This window comes from Chlamydomonas reinhardtii, chromosome 9, assembly GCF_000002595.2.
Source record: "Chlamydomonas reinhardtii strain CC-503 cw92 mt+ chromosome 9, whole genome shotgun sequence".
Taxonomy (NCBI): Eukaryota; Viridiplantae; Chlorophyta; class Chlorophyceae; order Chlamydomonadales; family Chlamydomonadaceae; genus Chlamydomonas; species Chlamydomonas reinhardtii.
Window position 1 is genome coordinate 6891288 of NC_057012.1, and position 17325 is coordinate 6908612.

Below are 17325 nucleotides of genomic sequence, written 5' to 3' on the forward strand. Positions count from 1 at the left end.
TGTTACTGGATGCACAGCACTCTAGGCCATGCAGCGTGATCGGACAGGACACGGCGCCCTTGCGTTACCTGCCTGAATCAGTGCCAGCCAGAGCCAGCAGACGGAGAGCCGCAGCAAGACCAGGAAGCATCTGGTCCGCTGGCGGTTGCCCCGACGCTGAGGCGGAGGCAGCTTAGGGCAGTTCGGGAGAAGTCTCGACGCTTTTTAATTATTACGGGGCTAGGCCGTAGGGGTGACGAGGAAGGGGTGCCGTGAGGTGGGACCAAACTCACCACGGCGCCCTTTCCTGGCGGTGCAACAACGCGACGGGGGGAGACCGGGAGAGTGACTGCCTGACTGGGGGAGGAGACTGCTGGGTTTGCCTGCTGGCTGGCAGGCTGCGGCGGAGCTGCGCCAGCTCGCAGTCGCTGAAGAAGGCGGGGCCGTTCGACATGTGTTCTGACACTCCTGGCTTAGCCACCGAGTTCTCTTGCATATGTGTGCGCAGTGCTGAGGCGCGCTGCTTGCTTTCACATGTGCTTATGCCTTCGACCTTCGTTCTCGTTGCCTGGCGACTGGCTTGAAATTGCGCAGCCGTGTGGGCGACGGCGAACACGGGCACGCAGCAAACCGTGCTTTTACATGTGGCTCACCTCCGCATTTCGTTTTCTGAAAGCATCTTCGATATAATATGTGCTTCTGCCTTCGTCCTCGTTACCTGGCAAGCTGGCTTACAGCTGCGTAGTGCGCAGCCGTGCTGCCAAGAGCACTGAGGACCACGGGCAGCACGGGCACGCAGCAAAGCACTTTGCGGTGCAACAGTAACGGCTACCTACGTGTACCTCATCTTCTTGCCGGCGGCGACATGTCCGTGCCCGGTACCTCGCCGCCGCATATTGCAGTCAGGCTGCAGGGCGTTGATGTCCCACTGCGAAGCCTCCCACCGCTCCCGATAGCACGACTACCCGTGCTGCCAATGCCCACCCGACTCTTGCGCCCGACGCCTTTGAGGCCCAATACATAATAACAACCGGTGCTCCCCAAGCCTACCTACCAAGGCAGCTCACCGCGCGTCTACACGCAATCAATGCTCGTGCATCATCCCATAGCTTTAGCCTCGACCAGCGCGCGCGTGCACACACACACACACACAACAGCCTCCTTTCCCTTGTGCTTTCCTAGCACAACGGCTCACCCGTCCGCACCCACGTCTGTCACCTTGCAGCATGCATGCGACACGCTCACGTGCCCTCCCACCACTTCGTAGACCCTCCCAGTCGTACGGGTATCACACAAGGACAATCAACCGCACACCCCACCCTACTACTGTACTTTATCGGCCCTGCCATCGAAACAATCTCACGCCAAACAATCACACCCCAAACACACACAAACAAACACGAGATCACCCGAGCAGGTCATCCTGCCGTGCTGCAGCACCTGCAGCCACCACCACCGCCTCCTCCTGCTCCCCCTCCCCCTCATCGCCCACGGGCCGCCACCCGCGGGCGCCGCCGGGCGGCCCCTCCTGCGGCACCGGCGATGACGCTGGCGCCGTCACGCGCGGCGGCGACGGCGACCGCTCCAGCCTGCTCGCCGCCCCTGCCGCCGCGCCGCCGCCGCTGCCGGCCTGGCTGCTGGGCTCCACCGACGGCGTCGACGGCGGCGCCGCCGCGCCGCCGCCGCACGCCAGCGGCCCCTCCGGCTTCACTGGCAAGTCCGGCAGCCGCGGCAGCAGCCCGCCATAGCCGCTGCCGCGGCCGCCGGCAGCTCCGCCGCCCTCCGGCGGCGTGGCCTCGCCACTGGCGCTGACGTCGCCGCTGGCGTATCCAGGCGTGAAGGCGCCGCTGGCGCTGGCGCCGCCGTCGCCGGTCAGGCGGCCGCCGGGCAGACCGCCGCCGCCGCCGGCGGCGATGGCGGCGGCGGCGGCGCGCCGGCCGGCGGACAAGGTGGGCGGGACGTGCCAGTCCAGGCCTAGGTTGTACGACACGAAGGTGCTGCCGGCACCGGCGGCACCGGCAGCGGCGGCGGCGGCGGCGACAGCGCCGCTCTCGGACGGCTCCGTCGGCGGCGACGGTGGCTCCGACGGGCCGCTGACGCCCGACGGCGGCTTGGCAGCGGCGGGGGCGGCGACGCCGTGGCCTGCGGCAGTGGTGGCGCCGCTGTTGTCATGCAGCACCGTGCGGCTAGCGGCTGCGGAGAGCGCCGCAGCGGCGACGGCGGCGGCGCCGCTGGCGGTGCTGAGAGTCGGCGTCGTGACAACTGCGCCGGCCGCCGCCTCCGCCGCTGCGGAGGCCATGGGGGACAGGTCCACTGGCGGCGGCGGCGGCGGGGGCGGCGCGGCCACTGGTGGCGGCTGCAGCGGCAGTGTGGAGGACTGGAACGCCGCGGCAGCGGCGGCGACGAAGCCGGCGGGCACAGCTGCTACCGCCGCCGCGGTGGTGGCGGCGGTGGCAGCGGCGGCGGTGGGCGGGGCGTGCCAGCCCAAAGAGGGCGACGCAGTGATGGCGGCGGTGTTGCCACCGGTCCCGGACTGCTGGCGGTAGGGCGAGGCTTCGGGCGAGGCGAGCACCCGGCCAAAGGGGTCGCCGAAAGCCGCCTCCGAGCCCAACGGGCTGGGCGGCGGGCCGCCGCCGCCGGGGCCATAGGCGCTACCCAAGCTGCTGGCGGCTGCCAGCGGCAGCGGCACCGCCGGAGAGGCCTTCACCTCCAGCATGCCCTCGACCAGGGAGGCAGCGCGGGCGGCGGCGCCGCCGCTGGCCGCACCGACGGCGAAAGCGGCGGTGGGCAGCACAGGAAGCGGGTCTGCGGACTCGCCGAATGTTGTCCAGCCGGCAGAGCCAGCAGCGGCGGCGGCAGCGCCGGTGGCGACGGCGGCGCCGGCGGCAGAGGCGCCTGGCAACGCAAGGCCCACTGGCGGTGGCGGCGGCGGCGCGCCGCCGCCACTCGCGCCGCCACTCGCGCCGCCACCACTGGACCCTGTGCCCCGCCACATGAGCGCCGCCGGCGGCAGCAGCGGCTGCGGTGGCGGCGCCGCCACCGGCGCCGCCACTGGTGCCGCATCGGCGGCCTCGTCCTCCTCGCCCTCCCCCTCCCGCAGCGTCGTCAGCGGCTGTGGCGGCACCTGGTGCAGCCATGGCGACGGCCCGCCCGCCGCCGCACCAGTGGCCTCCGCCGCCGCCACAGCCGCCGCGGCCACCACGCCTCCTCCCGCTCCCGGTCCCGCTCCCGCCGCCGGCCCGCTGCCAGCAGAGCCGCTGGGCGCCAGGCCCCAGAACGCATCCTCACCCGTAAACGCCGGCGGTGACGCAGCCGCCCCCACCCCCGCCCCTGGCCCCCCAGCTCCAGCCGCACCCCCACCCTCGCCACCCACACCAGCACCCCCGGCACCGCCGCCGCCGCCGCTCACTCCGCCGCCGTGCCCGGGCGCTGCCGACACGGCGCCGCCAATGCTCACCGCCGCGCTGCCGCCGCCGCCGCTCACCACGCGGCTGCCCGCCATGCTGGCTCCCAACAAGCTCGGCACGCGGTCAAACACAAGGCCGGCGCCGCTGCCCGCCGCCGCCGGGCCCGCGCGCCCCCTCGGCGTGAAGCTCTCCACCGACGCCCGCGCCAGGGAGGCGGGGTAGCGCGGGTCCGCGGCGTCATCAGCGGCGGCGGCCGCGGCGGCGCCGATGCCGAGAAAGGCGGGGGCGGCGTAGAGGCTGCCGTTGGCGGCGGCGGCGCCGCGGGCAGTGAGCGCCTCGGAGGCGGCGGACATGACGTCCCCGTTGTTGGAGGGGCGGCGCAGGCTGCTGCCGGCCTGCGGTGTGAAATTCGAAGGATTTGAAATGAAGCAGAAGAGCGTGATGTGGTGTGCAATGTGTGTGTGGGAGGTTACATTCATGATTAATTAAGGACTTGGTAGACGGTAGGCAATGTTAGGGGGAACAGCAATGGGGGGGTGCTGGTGCGGCGATTGTGGCGCTGCCGTTGCTGGCGACCTCCTGCAGCGCAGGCGGCTGCTATAGCGGATGGCTGCCACCGAGTGGAATCCTTCGATGACGCCCTCCACGCCTACGGCCTCCTTAGCACCCCAACCAAGCCCAAACCCACAGCCCGGCCCGGCCCCGGGCCCCGCACCCAACCCGCGCTGCCGACCCCCGACGCACCTTGTGCGCGCCCAGCAGCATGTGCCTCGCCGCGCTGCCCTCCGTCACCGACACCGCCGGGCTGGACGCCACCGAGGGCGGCATCTTGCTCCACACAATGCCCTGCTGCTGCGCCGCCAGCGACAGCAGCGGCAGCCGGTCGCTGAACGGGTTGAGGCCAGTCAGCACCACGCCGCGGGCGGGCGAGGCGCCGGCGGCGCCTCCGGCGGCCGCTCCGCGGCCGCCGGGGGAGGCGGCGGCTGCGCCGCCGCCGCCGCCTCCGGCGGCGGCGCCGCCTGCGGCGGCGCTCTTGGCTGGGCTGACGCCTGTGGAGGCTCCGCCGTCGCCGGCTGCTGCTGCTGCTGCCAGCTGTGCCGCCACCGTTTCCCCGTAGTCGTCCTGGGGAGGCGGGTGCGAGTGCGGGCGCAGGTGGATTTGGATGATGTTGGCTTCGTGTTGAGGTGGGTGGTAAGGAGGGGTTCGGGTGATGTGGAGTTGGTGTGGAGTTTGTGTGAGGCGGGCACACAACACACAGAGTCCTGCGTGTTTCTTTCCTTGTGTGCTACGACAGCCGAGGTACCTGCTTACACTACGGTAGGTATGGCCAGCGCCGCCTCCGTGTACAACAACCCGGCGCGCGCGTTTTCCCACCCACCGTCTTCCACTTGCTTAACTAATGGTGAATGTAACCCACCCACTCCCGCCCCGGCGCCCCGGCCCGCGCGCAGTCTGGTGGCAGTGGCAAGTCTGGCAACCCGCCCGCACGCGCCCACCACCACCACCGCCCATTCCCCCGCTCCCCTCATCCCCGCTCCCCCACCTCTGCCCCCTGCAGCCAGCGCAGCAGCATGGAGCTCTTGGACAGCGGAGGGCCGTAGGCGCCGCCTGCGTGTGGGCGAGCGGGTGCGAGGGCGAGTGGGGGCGCGTCATTACTCCTCTGCAGTATGTGCGAACGCCTTCGGCCCCCGGCCCAGGCATGTCTGCACCGCATTCTTGATTCCCAGGACATATACACGTGCACGCTCTCCAACACACTCTCCAACATACTCTCCAACACACACGGCCCGCCCGGCCGCCCGCCCCCGCCCGGCCGCACCTGCTGGCGGCTGCAGGTTGGTGGCTGCGGGCTCGAAGGGCCCGGCCAGCTCCACCTCGGCGGACGGCTCCACGCGGGCCGAGCGCGACACCTGGGGAGGCGGCGGGTGGGGGAGGCGGCGGGATGGGCGGCGGGTGGGGGAGGCGGCGGGATAGGTAGGCGCGTTGAGCGAAACAGGGGGGGGGGCGGGCATTCATGCGAACATTATGTATCAAAGATGGGTGATGTCCGGCACGGGTGGTGTTCGTACGGGTGTGCAAGAAGGCAGAGGTACGGGCACCGCGCGGAGCACCGGCCACCCCGCCTTCCACACCCACCAATCCCCCCAGCCCCCAGCACCACCAGCCTCACCTCCAGGTTCTTGTCCCGCGGCCCGCCGCTGCCCATCCGCCGCGGCGCGCTGGAGCTGCGCTGCCCGCCGCCGCGCCGCAGCACAAACGCCGCCACGCCGCCGATCACGCCGCCCGCGGGCCGCGGCGTGGGCTTGACGGTGGCGCCTGTGGGCGATGGCGCGCCGCCGTCCGCCAGGTGCTGCAGGCGCGCCTGCTGCTGCCGCTCCGACTCCAGTGCGGCCAAGTCGTCGAAGGCGGGGCCCAGGTCCAGCCGGGGGCCGCCTGCTTGGTGGATAACGCGGATTTGGGTGGGTGGGGTGGGGTGGGGGGGCGGGCGGGTGCCGGGCATGACTCGTTAGGTGGGTGACATGAGTGACGCCTCACACCACCAGCATCAGTGACATGACATAACACCAAACACACACACACACTCGCGTTGCTGCATCACATACATAGTCTTTGCGCTTCTTTTTCCTTAGGGCTTTTCAACATATTAAGAGGCCCCCGGCAACCCCCACCTGCGGCGACGCTGGACAGTGGCAGCGGCGGCACTCGCGGCCCGCCGGCGCCGGCCGCACTGGCAGACACAGCCACTGGCAGGCCGGAGGGGGAGGCGGTGGCGCCGCCGCCACGACTGAGGCGGGGGCTGGGGCCATCGGGCACGGGCACGTGCGGCACGGCCTCCCGCGCCGCCGCCTCTAGGTCTAGGTGCTTGGCCCTGTGGAGGTGAGGTGGCGTAGAGTGGGTGCGGGCGCGGGGGTGAGTTCAAGCGTGTGAAGGTATGACTGTATGAGTCAGGGTAGCAGTCATGTGCGACTTCTATCATCCAAGCGAGAACCTGAGCCCATTTCAGCGTGGGTGGGAGCGCGGGGGTGTGGATGGACTGCGGCACGGCGGCCAGCTTCCTCAACAGCGGCTGCGGGCTACGATTGGTACTCTGGGGACCGATCGACTGACCGACAGTCCACCACCAAGAACGAAAGGCTCCTTGTCCTGGCGTTCCCATGTAGCTAGCAACCGTCCACCAACCAGACCCACCCACCCATCCATCCACCCACCAGCTGAGGTCGCCGGTCTGCCGCCGCCGCTGTGTGCACAGGCACCAGTAGCAGGCTGCGGAACAGCCGCGCACATACACACGCTTTGTTTACCTTGTGCTCTTTTACACACAGTTCAACCTTGTAAGGATGATTCCTCAAAAAAAAACACAGAGGTCAGGCAGAGCCAGGCAGCGTCGGCCGAGCCGTAGCAGAGCGCCCCAGGTGCACTTCAGGGAGCGTGCTAGGTGGGCCTCCGCAACCGCGAACGCCATACTCATGCCGTACCGAGCCGCATACAAGTACCGTCTTTGCAAACCCATGCCCAGCCCGCCGTGCATTCATGACCACCGTGTGTCACACGTCTCACCCAGGCAGCCCACTACCAGCAACAGCGCCCCGAACACGCTGCCCAGCACCACACCCACGACCTCGCCCGAGCTCAGGTCAGACACCGTGACGCCTGTGTAGGTTGGGAGGGGAGGAGGAGAAGCAGGGGCGGGGGGGGGCGGAGAAGGGATAGGGCGAGTGTGGGGGTGGATGCCGGATGCATGCAAGGGCGGCTGTTGAGGTGCTCGTTGGGAGGGCTGCTGCCGGCTACGATACGGTAGCTAGCATCCGCAGCGGCCGCCTGGGCGTGCAGAGCCAGAGCCAGAGCCCGTATGTACAGTGGCCTCCCGTACAGACGTATCAGTCTACATAGGATACAGTGGGCGCGCAGAGCCAGAGCCCGTACATACAGGATGCCCCGAGCTGTTCACCAGAGCTGCTCGCCCGGATCCGTTTACCCCGAGCTGTTGCGGGGTGCTGTGGCGAGCAGGCGGTGGGGTCTCTGAGTCTCCAGGAAGGCAGCTGCAGCCGCGCCTTGCCTACCTGCCGCCGCTGGACGAGCCCCCAGCGCCAAACCTAAAGCCAGCGCGGCAAGCGCCATTCGCTCATGAAAGCCAGCTCGCGACCCTATGCCGCGGCAGGCATGGCCGCAAGCGGGTGGTGCCATATGAACTCGAGTTGGACCGCCTGCATCGCAGCGTCAAAATGACAGCCGGCCTCGGACGCTGAGACTGCAGCAGAACCACGCTTGAAAGGCGGCCAAACAATATTTTCACACGAAGAACAGGCCCCACCCGCCCAGTCGCTGCTCGTAGAACGAGCGTCGGTCGCGCGCAGCAGCCAGAGTTCGCCCAAGCTCCTGTCTGATATGTGCGTCTACCCACGGACCAATCTCGCTCGCATATTGCCTTATATTGTCTATTACAGGCGCACCTGCGGCCGTGGAGCGCGCTGGGGCGCCGGGTGCAGTTGCTCGACTACAGCCCACCAAGACTAAGTAGAAACCGCGAAGTTGGACTTCACGTTGGGTAGTGAGCAGGGTATCCTGCGAGGCATTCCTGGGTGCAGGGCTGACAAAAGACTCTTGCAACAGACACACTCGCCGATTCAAGCTAGTTTGTTGTGATTTCGAGTGTGTCACATTCAGAAGCAGAAACACAGCTGTTTGGCCACTTCAGTGGGTCTTGCTGCTTATGATACATGAAGTTCAACACCTGTCCCATCAGCGCTCATCCGGCGCCGGCTGACTTGCTGACGACAGCAGCTTGAATTATGAACTCTGCGCATTCTGAACGGCTTTATTCTCTCTTACATATAACATCCATTCAGACACAGCCGTGTCGCCAGAGCTGTAGCCCGCATTCAACCGGCGAGACCTCGCATTCGCTGCATTCTGTGCAGAAGTCCAGGCGCTTGAGCTTGTGATATATACTCAATCACAAGGAGGATGCTGTCGACTCGCACCCGCGCGGTGAGTGGCGTGGTCGCGGTCATCGACGGTCCCGGTGCCGTCGCGGTGTCGGCAAAGGGCCAGTGTGGAGTGGCGATGCTCGTTTCTGCGGTGAATGCGCTCAAGTTGTGACCAAGGCCTCCTCCTTTAGGATGTCGTTGCACTCTTTGCGTTGACTAGCGAGCGTTGTTGGAGCGATAGCAATTTCTGCGTCACTGGGCTCCCCCTTGAGGCCTGCTATTGCCGGGATGCCTCCTTTAGCCTTGACTGTTATCGAGGCCAGCCATCATACCACGTATCATATGCATTCTGGGAGCTCGAGCGCTTGAAATTCCCCCGAGGCCGGTCCAAAGCCCCTGGTCAAGCCCCGGCCCATCGCCCGGACCCACTGCCAGCTGCTTTGCTGCCCGTCACTGGCCCCTGTTCCGCATACATGATGCTAGCACACTGAACACATGCAACTCTGCTTGCCGGCATCCGCCCTGCTCCCATCCGCCCGCCTGCCCCCACTCCCACCCCCAGAGCGCCGCCCCCGCCTCCCGCCGCTCCCGCTCGACCGTGGTGTCGGTGCGTGCCTACGTCGCCGACGCCCCGGCCAACGTGCTGGAGGCCCGCGCCTGGATCGCCGCCTGGAAGGCCCGCAGCGGCGCCGCCCCCGCGGCCGCCGCCGCCAAGGCCGATGTGCCCGCCAATGTGATTGAGGCCCGGCAATGGATTGCCGCCTGGAAGGCCCGCCAGGCCCCTGCGGCTGCACCAGCTGCGCCGGCGCCAGCGGCCGCCGCCGCCAAGGCCGATGTGCCCGCCAATGTGATTGAGGCCCGGCAATGGATTGCCGCCTGGAAGGCCGGCCAGGCCCCTGCGGCTGCACCGGCTGCGTCGGCGCCGGCTGCCGCCGCCCCCGCGCCTGCGGCGCACCAGCCTGCGCCTGCTAAGGCCGCACCCGCGCCGGTCGCCGCTGCCGCCCCCAAGCCGGTGGTGTCGGCGGACGGGACCATCACCTTCTCCGCGCAGGTGCGGTTACGGCGGGCCCGGCCGTTCAGCCCTAGACCCCGGCCCTGGGTTGGGTTGCTGTTTTTGATTGAACACGGGCACATGTACGGCGCATTGCTTGCGCAGTACGCACGCGAGAGGTCGACCCTTTCCCGAATGTGCTGTCCTGGCGCGTGTATGTGTGTGCTCCCTCTCCTAATGCTCTTTGACACGCACCACACACGCACACACATACATACACATCCGTAAACCGTCGCTTTGCTGCATCGCATACACTGTCTTTGCGCAATGTTTTCCTTGTGCTCTTTAACACATACATACACACATTCACACACTGTTACCCTGTTGCAGATGCTTGCCTCTATCAAAGCGGACGAGCTGCTGAAGAAGCTGCACAAGCACTAGTGGAGCGCGGGCACTACGGTTGTAGGGAGCCACATACCCGGCAGCCCCACAAGAGCATTTGCAGCGGCCGCGGTATTGGCGGCGTCGGCAGCAGCGTCACCAACAACTTCAAGGGTGGAGGGCGGGGCGGTTTCAGAGCCGCGAAGCATGAGGAGCGAGCCGTGCGCCACGTCCTTGCTGGGCATGTCTGGTTGGGGGGTCGCCAGGCGGTTGCTTTTGGCACGACGCGGGGGCCGAGGGAGGGAGGGGAGGGGACCGGGCTGGAAGGCGTGGGCCCTGGGTGCGGCGGTGTGGGCATGTTGGCTTGATGCAAGTGGTGTGATCTTGAAACCGTCTACTGAACACGTGCAGTTCGTTACGTAGGTACACGTGGTGGGGCGTAGGCGTTGAAGCAGCGGAGGCCCTGCAGAGTTGGGCGTGCAAGAGCCCAGCTGACTGGCTGAATTGACGGTGTGTGAAATGGGGATGCACTGCAAGTTGAATAATCATGCAGCTATTTTTGGATGCTGTGTTATGTGCGCACGCCGAATGTGCGTCTCGAAGATTACATGGTATTAATCAGCACGGTGCATTCAGGGGTGCCACCCCTGGTGGCTTTAGGATCCTGGTGGGCTCCTGACTAGCCTGGGCTCGTGGCGGTGGGCAGGAGCGTGTGTGCGGCTGCATTCTCCGCGTGTCGCTCAGGCACCAATCGCCGTCTTGGTAAGCAAGAGATTTCTCGCCGACAGCCGTGGCGATGTTGGGTCCAGGACGAGGCAACTCCCGCGTTTGTAACGGCAGGCCTCCCTCTTTGTAATGTCGTTAAACGCGAATGCTATGCTACAGGCTCATGCGGAAGTCGGGCATGTCGCACCCGTGGGCCGTGGAGGGCACTGTAATGGCAGGCCTGGACAGCGCAACACCGGGACTGGGCGGGTGGGGCAGCGGTGGGCGATGTGGTGGGGCAGCAGCGGGGCACCGCGGCAGCACCCGCAGGGATGCCCAAGGGCACTTTCTTCGGCGACATGTCGGCAGGGGGCGCACTGTGGTCCCTGCTGCACGTGGCCGCTGCCGGCCGCGTCACCGTGCCGTCACAACTGTTCACAAAGTCACAAATTGACTGTTGGATGCGGAGCCGCTGGGTGTGGGATTACGGTACGCTGCACATGATGGCTCTGCGCCAACCTGGCCCTTGCCCTATCCCGTCGCGCCGCACGTGCCCCGCTGGCTGCTGCGTCATGAGCGGCTACGCGCCTCCCACCACATTCCCATCCTGTGTATGCACTATGCTTTCGTGTCCCCCTTCATGCAAGCATGCCAGCATCCGGTAAGGCGACTGGCGCTCCTCCCGCTTGGCGCCTGTTCAAATCCTGAGTGGAAGCAGCAGGAGTCCCTCAGCCCCTGCCACCCGTTCTCGTCCTCTGCTTGTCGAGTTGTCGTGGCGCTGGTAGAGGCGAAGGCGGGCGTGGATGCAACTCTCAGCAACTCTCTAGACAGTGCTGGCGCAGGGCACGTACCGAAACACAATGCCGGAAGTCTGACTCGCTCTCCGTCCAGTATTATCGTTTCGCAAATTGTCGGCGTAGTATCTGTGTAGTGTGTTTACGAGGCTTCCTCTTCTTCACTTCTGTCTTCACTGTGTGCCGGTTGAGAGTGCACAAAACTCCTCTTGCATAGCAGCTTGCCATACTATACAAATATGGAGCCAGATCATGCTTAGATCGACTGCTGGAGTATCATAAACAGTGAAAATGGTGGAGCACGGTGCGGTGTCGCTGGAAGAAGCCACCCGCTTCAAGGGAAAGCTTCACTTGTACAAGGATGCCAAGTAAGGGCATTCTGGCAGTGCGTCATGTATGTAACTCAGCACTCGGGCTATTGACCGAAACATTTGACTTCCTCCCTCGCCGTGTGTGCAGGCGGAGACTGCTTCAGCGCTGGTATTTGGACTGCAGCGTAGCCGTGACGGTGGAGGCCTGCAAAGGTGCGGGTTTCCGTGTTGGGCCGGGCAGGCCAGAGGGCGCGACATCGACGCGAGTTGACACGCATGTCGACACTGGCAGTGCGCCCTCCCCCCGACCAGCTCCTGGCAACCACCAGCTCAGGGTGGGATCCGCTTTTCAGCCTTCATGCTCTCACCTTGACTTGAAGCAAGCACTCCTGCTTACTGCAACGCGACCTCCGCACGCCGTTCCATGTAGAGGGATGGCCCGACGAGCTGCTGGACATCCTGCCGGCGGCATTCGACTTCTTGCAGCAACACGGCCTTATCAACTTCGGTGTCTGCAAGGCCCCCGAGGCCGCGCCTGCGCCAGGTAAAGCTGCTGTGTTCGGCACAGTTTTGCGCGCACACCGTATGCGCCGCAGCGTGCCGTACGCCGTGCTACGCTCTAGCACATGCCTGGGCTCGCACAGATTGCGCCCGCAAGTGCTGTTGCAATGGCCCCAGGCGATGCACCTAAAAGCCCCTCTCCCACGCAACCGGCATCTTACAGAGCCCGCTGATGCTGGCAGCAAGGACGTGGAGATGGCTGGTGGCGAGAAAGAGGGGACCGCCGCCGCCGGTGCTGTAAAGACAGAGGCAGAGGCAGGCGAGAAGCAAGCTGACGAGGCGCAGGCGGCAGCAGCAGCAGAGGGCGCAAAGGGCGAGGAAGCTGAGGGGGTTAGCGCCAAGCCCCCCGGCAAGGCGGACATTGTAAAGCGGCTCTATGACGTCCTCCGCACTGCCGACTTCGAGGTAAGAGCGGGACTGGCGCGTGGCAGTTGTGGTTGTCCAAAAGGGGGGCACACGTGATGCGCACGTGGTGTTGTCGGGGTTACTAGAACCAAACCCACGGTGTGCTCGGGGCAGGGTCGGGGCGGCGCCAGCCGGTGTAAGTCTGGGCAGCAGGAGCAGAAGCAGCAGGGGCGGCAGCGGCAGTAGTGCCGAGCCGGGCAGCGCACACCAGCGCTGCATGCGGCGTCCACGCACGGCATCACGCACACACATGGATCTCAGCGCTGCGTTCCTACGCATCACTGAATAAGCCTTGATCCATGCTTTGGGCAACGAACCGGAAACAAGACCCGCCCAAACGCCGGAGTTCCGTACGCATACCTACCATCTACCCCATGCATGTTTGTGTGTTGCCCTTGCCCCCTCCCAACACACAGACCATGACGGAAAAGAAGATCCGGGCCCAGCTGGAGTCGGACCTGGGTGTGGAGCCCGGCTTCATGAACAAGTACAAGTGAGTGTGTTTTTGTTTGTGTCTGTGTGTGTGTGTGTGTGTGTGTGTGTGTGTGTGTGTGTGTGTGTGTGTGTGTGTGTGTGTGTGTGTGTGTGTGTGTGTGTCAGTGTGTGTGTCAGTGTGTGAGAGGCGCGCTGCTTGCTTTAGAGAGCATTATGGGAAACGGCCGATATGTGATGCGTGTATTTGTGGATGCGTGGGTGGATATGTGCCTCTTGAGAAAATGGGGATTGGAGCGTGTGCTTCAGTGTGGTGGTTGGCAGCCATCCATGCAGAGCCGAGTGAGTCATTTATGTTGGGTTGGAGGGGCGTGCGTGCGTGCCGGCGTGTGGGCGGGCGTGTAGGCGGGCCGCGCCACGTTGCATCCCCCCTTCCTGTTGCCTCTCTCTCCTATGTACACGCACACCCTCGACCCAGCCCCTCACCCTCACCCCACTCCACCCCCAACTAATCTTGAATGTGACCCCACCCCACGTAGGGCGCTGGTGCGCAAGCACGTGATGCATGTGGTGGACAACCTGGACCGCCGCGACAGCCTGGAGCCGCTGCCGGCCAGCGACGACGAGGAGGGGGGCGAGGAGGGAGCGCAGGAGCAGGAGGCGGACAAGGGAGGGAAGAGGGGAGGACAGGCAGCCAAGCAGGCGGCAGGCAGAAAGGGGGAGGCAGGCGGGAAGGGCAGGGGCGGCAAGGAGAAGGAGGAGGAGGAGGCGGAGCCGCAGGGCCCGCCGCATGTGGTGGTGGTGGGCGGCGGGCTGGCAGGCCTGGCGGCGGCGAATGTGCTGCTGCGCAATGGGCTGCGCGTGACGCTGTTGGAGGCGGCGGAGCGGCTGGGCGGCCGCATGGCAGCGCTGTGTGAGGAGGAGGAGAAGGCGGCGGCGGCGGCGGCGGCGGCGGCTGAGAAGGAGCAGGAGGAGGTGGCGGAGAAGGTGGCGGCGGCGCTGGCGTTTGGGCCTGTGGCGGCGGAGGTGCCGCTGCCGCCGGCTGCAGCGGAGGCGTCTGCCGGCGAGGGGGAAGCGCTGGCGGCGCTGGCGGCGGCGTCCTGGCCGGACGGCGCCGTCGCCCTGCACACGCTGTGCCGCCAGCTGGGCATTCGGCCGGCGCCGCTGCCCGCCGCCGCCGCCGCTGTCCGCCCGCGCCTGCTGGTGGCGGCGGCGGCGCCGGCGGCAGAGGCTACTGGTGCCGAGGCGGCGGAGGGCGAGGGCGGCAAGGGCGGCCCGGCGGTGCAGGAGGTGCCGGCGGATGTGGCGGACGAGGCGGAGTGGTGAGTTTGCACTCTCAATCGTGTGAGAGAACTCGTGCTCTCGCGCTTGTGTGAACCTGCTGCGCTCCGCCTCGTCTCTTGAAGCCTGGGGTTCAATTGCTGCATTTCGACCATCTTGGAGTTCACTTGGCCTTAAACTACCCTCTTTCCACACACGTTCACGCCTCCCTCCCGGATCCCCCATCCTCCACCCCCAAGATTGCCTACCGTCTGCCACTTCCTTAACTAATTATGTATGTAACCCCCACCACGAACGGCAACCCCCACCCCCTACGACTTCACTTCTTAATAATCATGAATATAACCCCCTCATGAATGTCATGAATGTAACCCCCTCGCAGCCTGCTGCTGGAGCTGCTGGCGCACCTGCGCGCCCACATCGACTCGCCTGACCACCAGCGCCTGCACCAGGCCGGCAAGGGCGGAGGCAGCAGCGGCAGTAGCGGCGCTAGCACCGCCGCCGGCAGTAGCGCCGGCGAGGGCGAGGACGGGCACCTGGGCGCGCCGCCGTCGCTGGGCGCGGAGCTGGAAGCAGCGCTGGCGCGGCTGCTGGGGCCGGCGGCGGCGGCGGTTAAGGTGGCGCCGAAGGCGGCGCCAGCCGCGAACGGCGGCGGCGCCAGCGGCGCCGCTGCCGCGGTGAAGGCGGAGGGTGGGGCGGCGGTGCGCAAGGGCGAGAAGCGCTCTGCTCCGGAGGCGCCGGAGGAAGCGGAGGAGAAGGAGGCAAAACGTGGGCGCGCTGACGACGGCGCAGCACGGCACACTGGCGGGGCCGAGGGCGAGAGCAAGGCGGCGGAGGCTGGGGAGGGGGATGAGGAAGAGAAGGAGCAGGTTAAGGAGAAGGACGAAGCGCAGGCAGCGGGCGCGGTCGGCGCTGATGTCAAGATGGAGGAGGTTGCTGCTACTGGCGCCACGGAGGTTAAGCAGGAGCAGGAGAAACGGCCGGAGCTTGAGCCGGAGTCGGTGCCTAAGCTGGAGCCGGAGCCTAAGCTGGAGGCTGGCAGCGAGCCCGCTGTGAAGGAGGAGCAGCAGCAGCAGCAGCAGAAGCAGGGCGGCGAGAATAAGGAGGTGGAGGTGGCGGCGACGGAGGTGCCGAAGGGCCGGCAGGTCCGCAAGGTGCGGTCGTTGCGTGTCCATGTGTCAGGCTAGGTGTTGGGTTAAGCGAGCACAAGGTGGGAGGGTCGACTTGCCCCGTCTGTGTGTGTGTGTGTGTGTGTGTGTGTGTGTGTGTGTGTGTGTGTGGTGTGTGTGTGTGTGTGTGTGTGTGTGTGTGTGTGTGTGTGTGTGTGTGTGTGTGTGTGTGTGTGTGTGATGTACCCAACACAGCACCTGTACGCGTGTCTGTACCTGCGCCGCCCGCCCATCCTCACGCCCCCTCAGGAGGTGCTGGCGGCTCTGCGCTCGCACCTGCTGCCGCTGCTGGAGCTGGGCCTGGGCGCGCCGCTGGCCGCCCTGTCGCCCTCGGCGCTGCGGCTGCTGCCGCGCCGCCTGCCAGGCATACGCCGCCCGCTCCTCACGCCCACAGTCGCGCCGCCAGCCCTGCCCGCAGTCCGCAAGGGCGCGGAGGGTATGGAGGCGGAGGGTATGGCGGAGGGTATGGCGGAGGGTGCGGAGGCGGAGGGCGTGGAGGTGGAGGCGGGGCCGGGCCGGGGTGTGTTGGACGCGCGGGCGTTGCGGCGGCTGGTGGCTGGGCTGGCGGGCGGCGTGGAGGCGGTGCTGGGGGCGCGTGTGACGTCTGTGGCGGTCACCTCGGACGGCGTCAAGGTGTCCACGCAGAGAGGTGAGCGGCTGGCTGGCGGTGGCCCAAACGAGGTTATCCATTTGCCGGCGAAATTCGGGGTGGCGGGGGTGGGATGGGGATGCAGGGGGGCACGCAAAGGAATCATCGGCCGTCTGGCAACCTCCTCGTCCCCCTTCACCTCTCCAGACTCCACCACCCGCTCCTTTCCATGTGTGCCTTTCCTGTGCTCCCCCTGTGCGGCCTTGACCTGTGTGCCTTCCGTTCGTGTGTGTGCAGCCGGCGTCTTCTCCGCCGCAGCCGCGGTGTTGGCAGTGCCGCACGCCGCACTGCAGCGACCGCTGGGCGCCTCTCGCGCCGGCGTCATTGACATACAGCCGCCGCCGCCCAGCGCCCGCGCCACCGCCGCCGCACGCGTCGGCGGCGGCTGCGCCGTCGCCGTCAGCCTCGACGCCGCGGCGGCGGCGCCGTCTTTGGAAGGGGATGGGGTAGTGGTGGTGGTGGCAGCGGACGCGGGGGCGGGGGCGGCTGCGCCGCCGCCGCTGGGCTTTGTGCTGTGCTCCATGCCGGCGGCGGAGCAGGCGGGTGGTGGCGGTGATGGCGGCGGCGGCGGCGGCCTTGTTCGGGCACACGTTCTGGCGGCGGCGGCGCCGCGGGCCTGGGCGCTGACGGACGCCGAGCTACAAGCCGCCGCGGCAGCGGCGCTCCGCGCCGCCGGAGGCGGCGGCGCAGCCGCCGCCGCTGCGGCGGCGGACGCCGGCGGGGCCGCCGTTGCGCGCTTCGGCTGGGCGCCTGCGGGTGCTGCTGGTGCTGCGGGTGCTGCTGGTGCTGCGGATGGTGGTGGTGCGGGTGCGGGTGCGGGTGCGGGTCTGGTGGGCTGCCGGGCGTTTCTGGCGGCGCCGTCTGCGGCCCCGGGGGCGGAGGTGCGCGACATGAGGCTGCTGGCGCTGCCGCACCGGGGCCGAGTGTTCTTCGCGGGTGAGGCTGGGGCGGTTGGGAGGGGCCATGAAGCGGGGGCGGGGCTTGGGTGGGGTGGGATGGAGTTTTGGGGGGGGGCTGTCTATGTGCCTGGGCAACGCGCAGGAAGCTCACTCAATCACGAATATGCAAGACGAGCGGGGGGCGCGACGGCTTAGGGAATTCAGGGGGAATGGGCAAAAGGCGCAGGGAGGGACTCCTGCACCTGCACCACCCCCACTACTGTTCCAGGCTACGCCTCCACTTCTTAGCTAATCATGAATGTAACCGCCCCCGCCCCCAGGCGAGCACACCGCTCTGGACCAGCTGGCATCCTCCGGCCTGGTGTGCGCCCTGCTGGCCAGCGGCGTCCGAGAGGCGGCCCGCGCGCTCAAAGCCCTCAAACCCGCCGCC

At 67.0% G+C, this 17325-nt stretch overlaps 3 protein-coding genes across 3 annotated transcripts in view; 2 read left to right on the forward strand and 1 right to left on the reverse strand.

Moving 5' to 3' along the window:
• Positions 1-605: 605 nt before the first annotated feature.
• On the reverse strand, positions 606-8082 carry CHLRE_09g410200v5 (uncharacterized protein). The gene is made up of 10 exons (XM_043066254.1): positions 7838-8082; positions 7448-7591; positions 6945-7037; positions 6596-6650; positions 6056-6255; positions 5557-5819; positions 5206-5296; positions 4930-4994; positions 4131-4508; positions 606-3781 (listed from the first exon to the last, which is right to left on the reverse strand). The coding sequence occupies exons 2-10, from the start codon at positions 7503-7505 to the stop codon at positions 1385-1387; spliced, it is 3600 nt and encodes a 1199-aa protein (XP_042921550.1). The 5' UTR covers positions 7506-7591; positions 7838-8082; the 3' UTR covers positions 606-1384.
• Positions 8083-8200: 118 nt separating this feature from the next.
• CHLRE_09g410250v5 (uncharacterized protein) lies at positions 8201-10639 on the forward strand. The gene is made up of 3 exons (XM_001696639.2): positions 8201-8375; positions 8877-9365; positions 9696-10639. Exons 1-3 carry the CDS (start codon positions 8352-8354, stop codon positions 9747-9749), a joined length of 567 nt encoding a protein of 188 aa, XP_001696691.1. The 5' UTR covers positions 8201-8351; the 3' UTR covers positions 9750-10639.
• A 653-nt stretch (positions 10640-11292) lies between these two features.
• The window catches only part of CHLRE_09g410300v5 (uncharacterized protein), a 14642-nt gene continuing 8609 nt past the window's right edge, over positions 11293-17325 (forward strand). The window contains exons 1-10 of the mRNA XM_043066255.1: positions 11293-11556; positions 11648-11712; positions 11930-12043; positions 12224-12465; positions 12882-12958; positions 13437-14219; positions 14561-15332; positions 15597-15996; positions 16234-16932; positions 17216-17325. The exon at positions 17216-17325 is cut by the window's right edge and continues 270 nt beyond it. Of these exons, the coding sequence (XP_042921551.1) occupies positions 11480-11556; positions 11648-11712; positions 11930-12043; positions 12224-12465; positions 12882-12958; positions 13437-14219; positions 14561-15332; positions 15597-15996; positions 16234-16932; positions 17216-17325 (3339 nt within the window). The 5' untranslated portion in view covers positions 11293-11479. The remainder of the gene's footprint in view (positions 11557-11647; positions 11713-11929; positions 12044-12223; positions 12466-12881; positions 12959-13436; positions 14220-14560; positions 15333-15596; positions 15997-16233; positions 16933-17215) is intronic.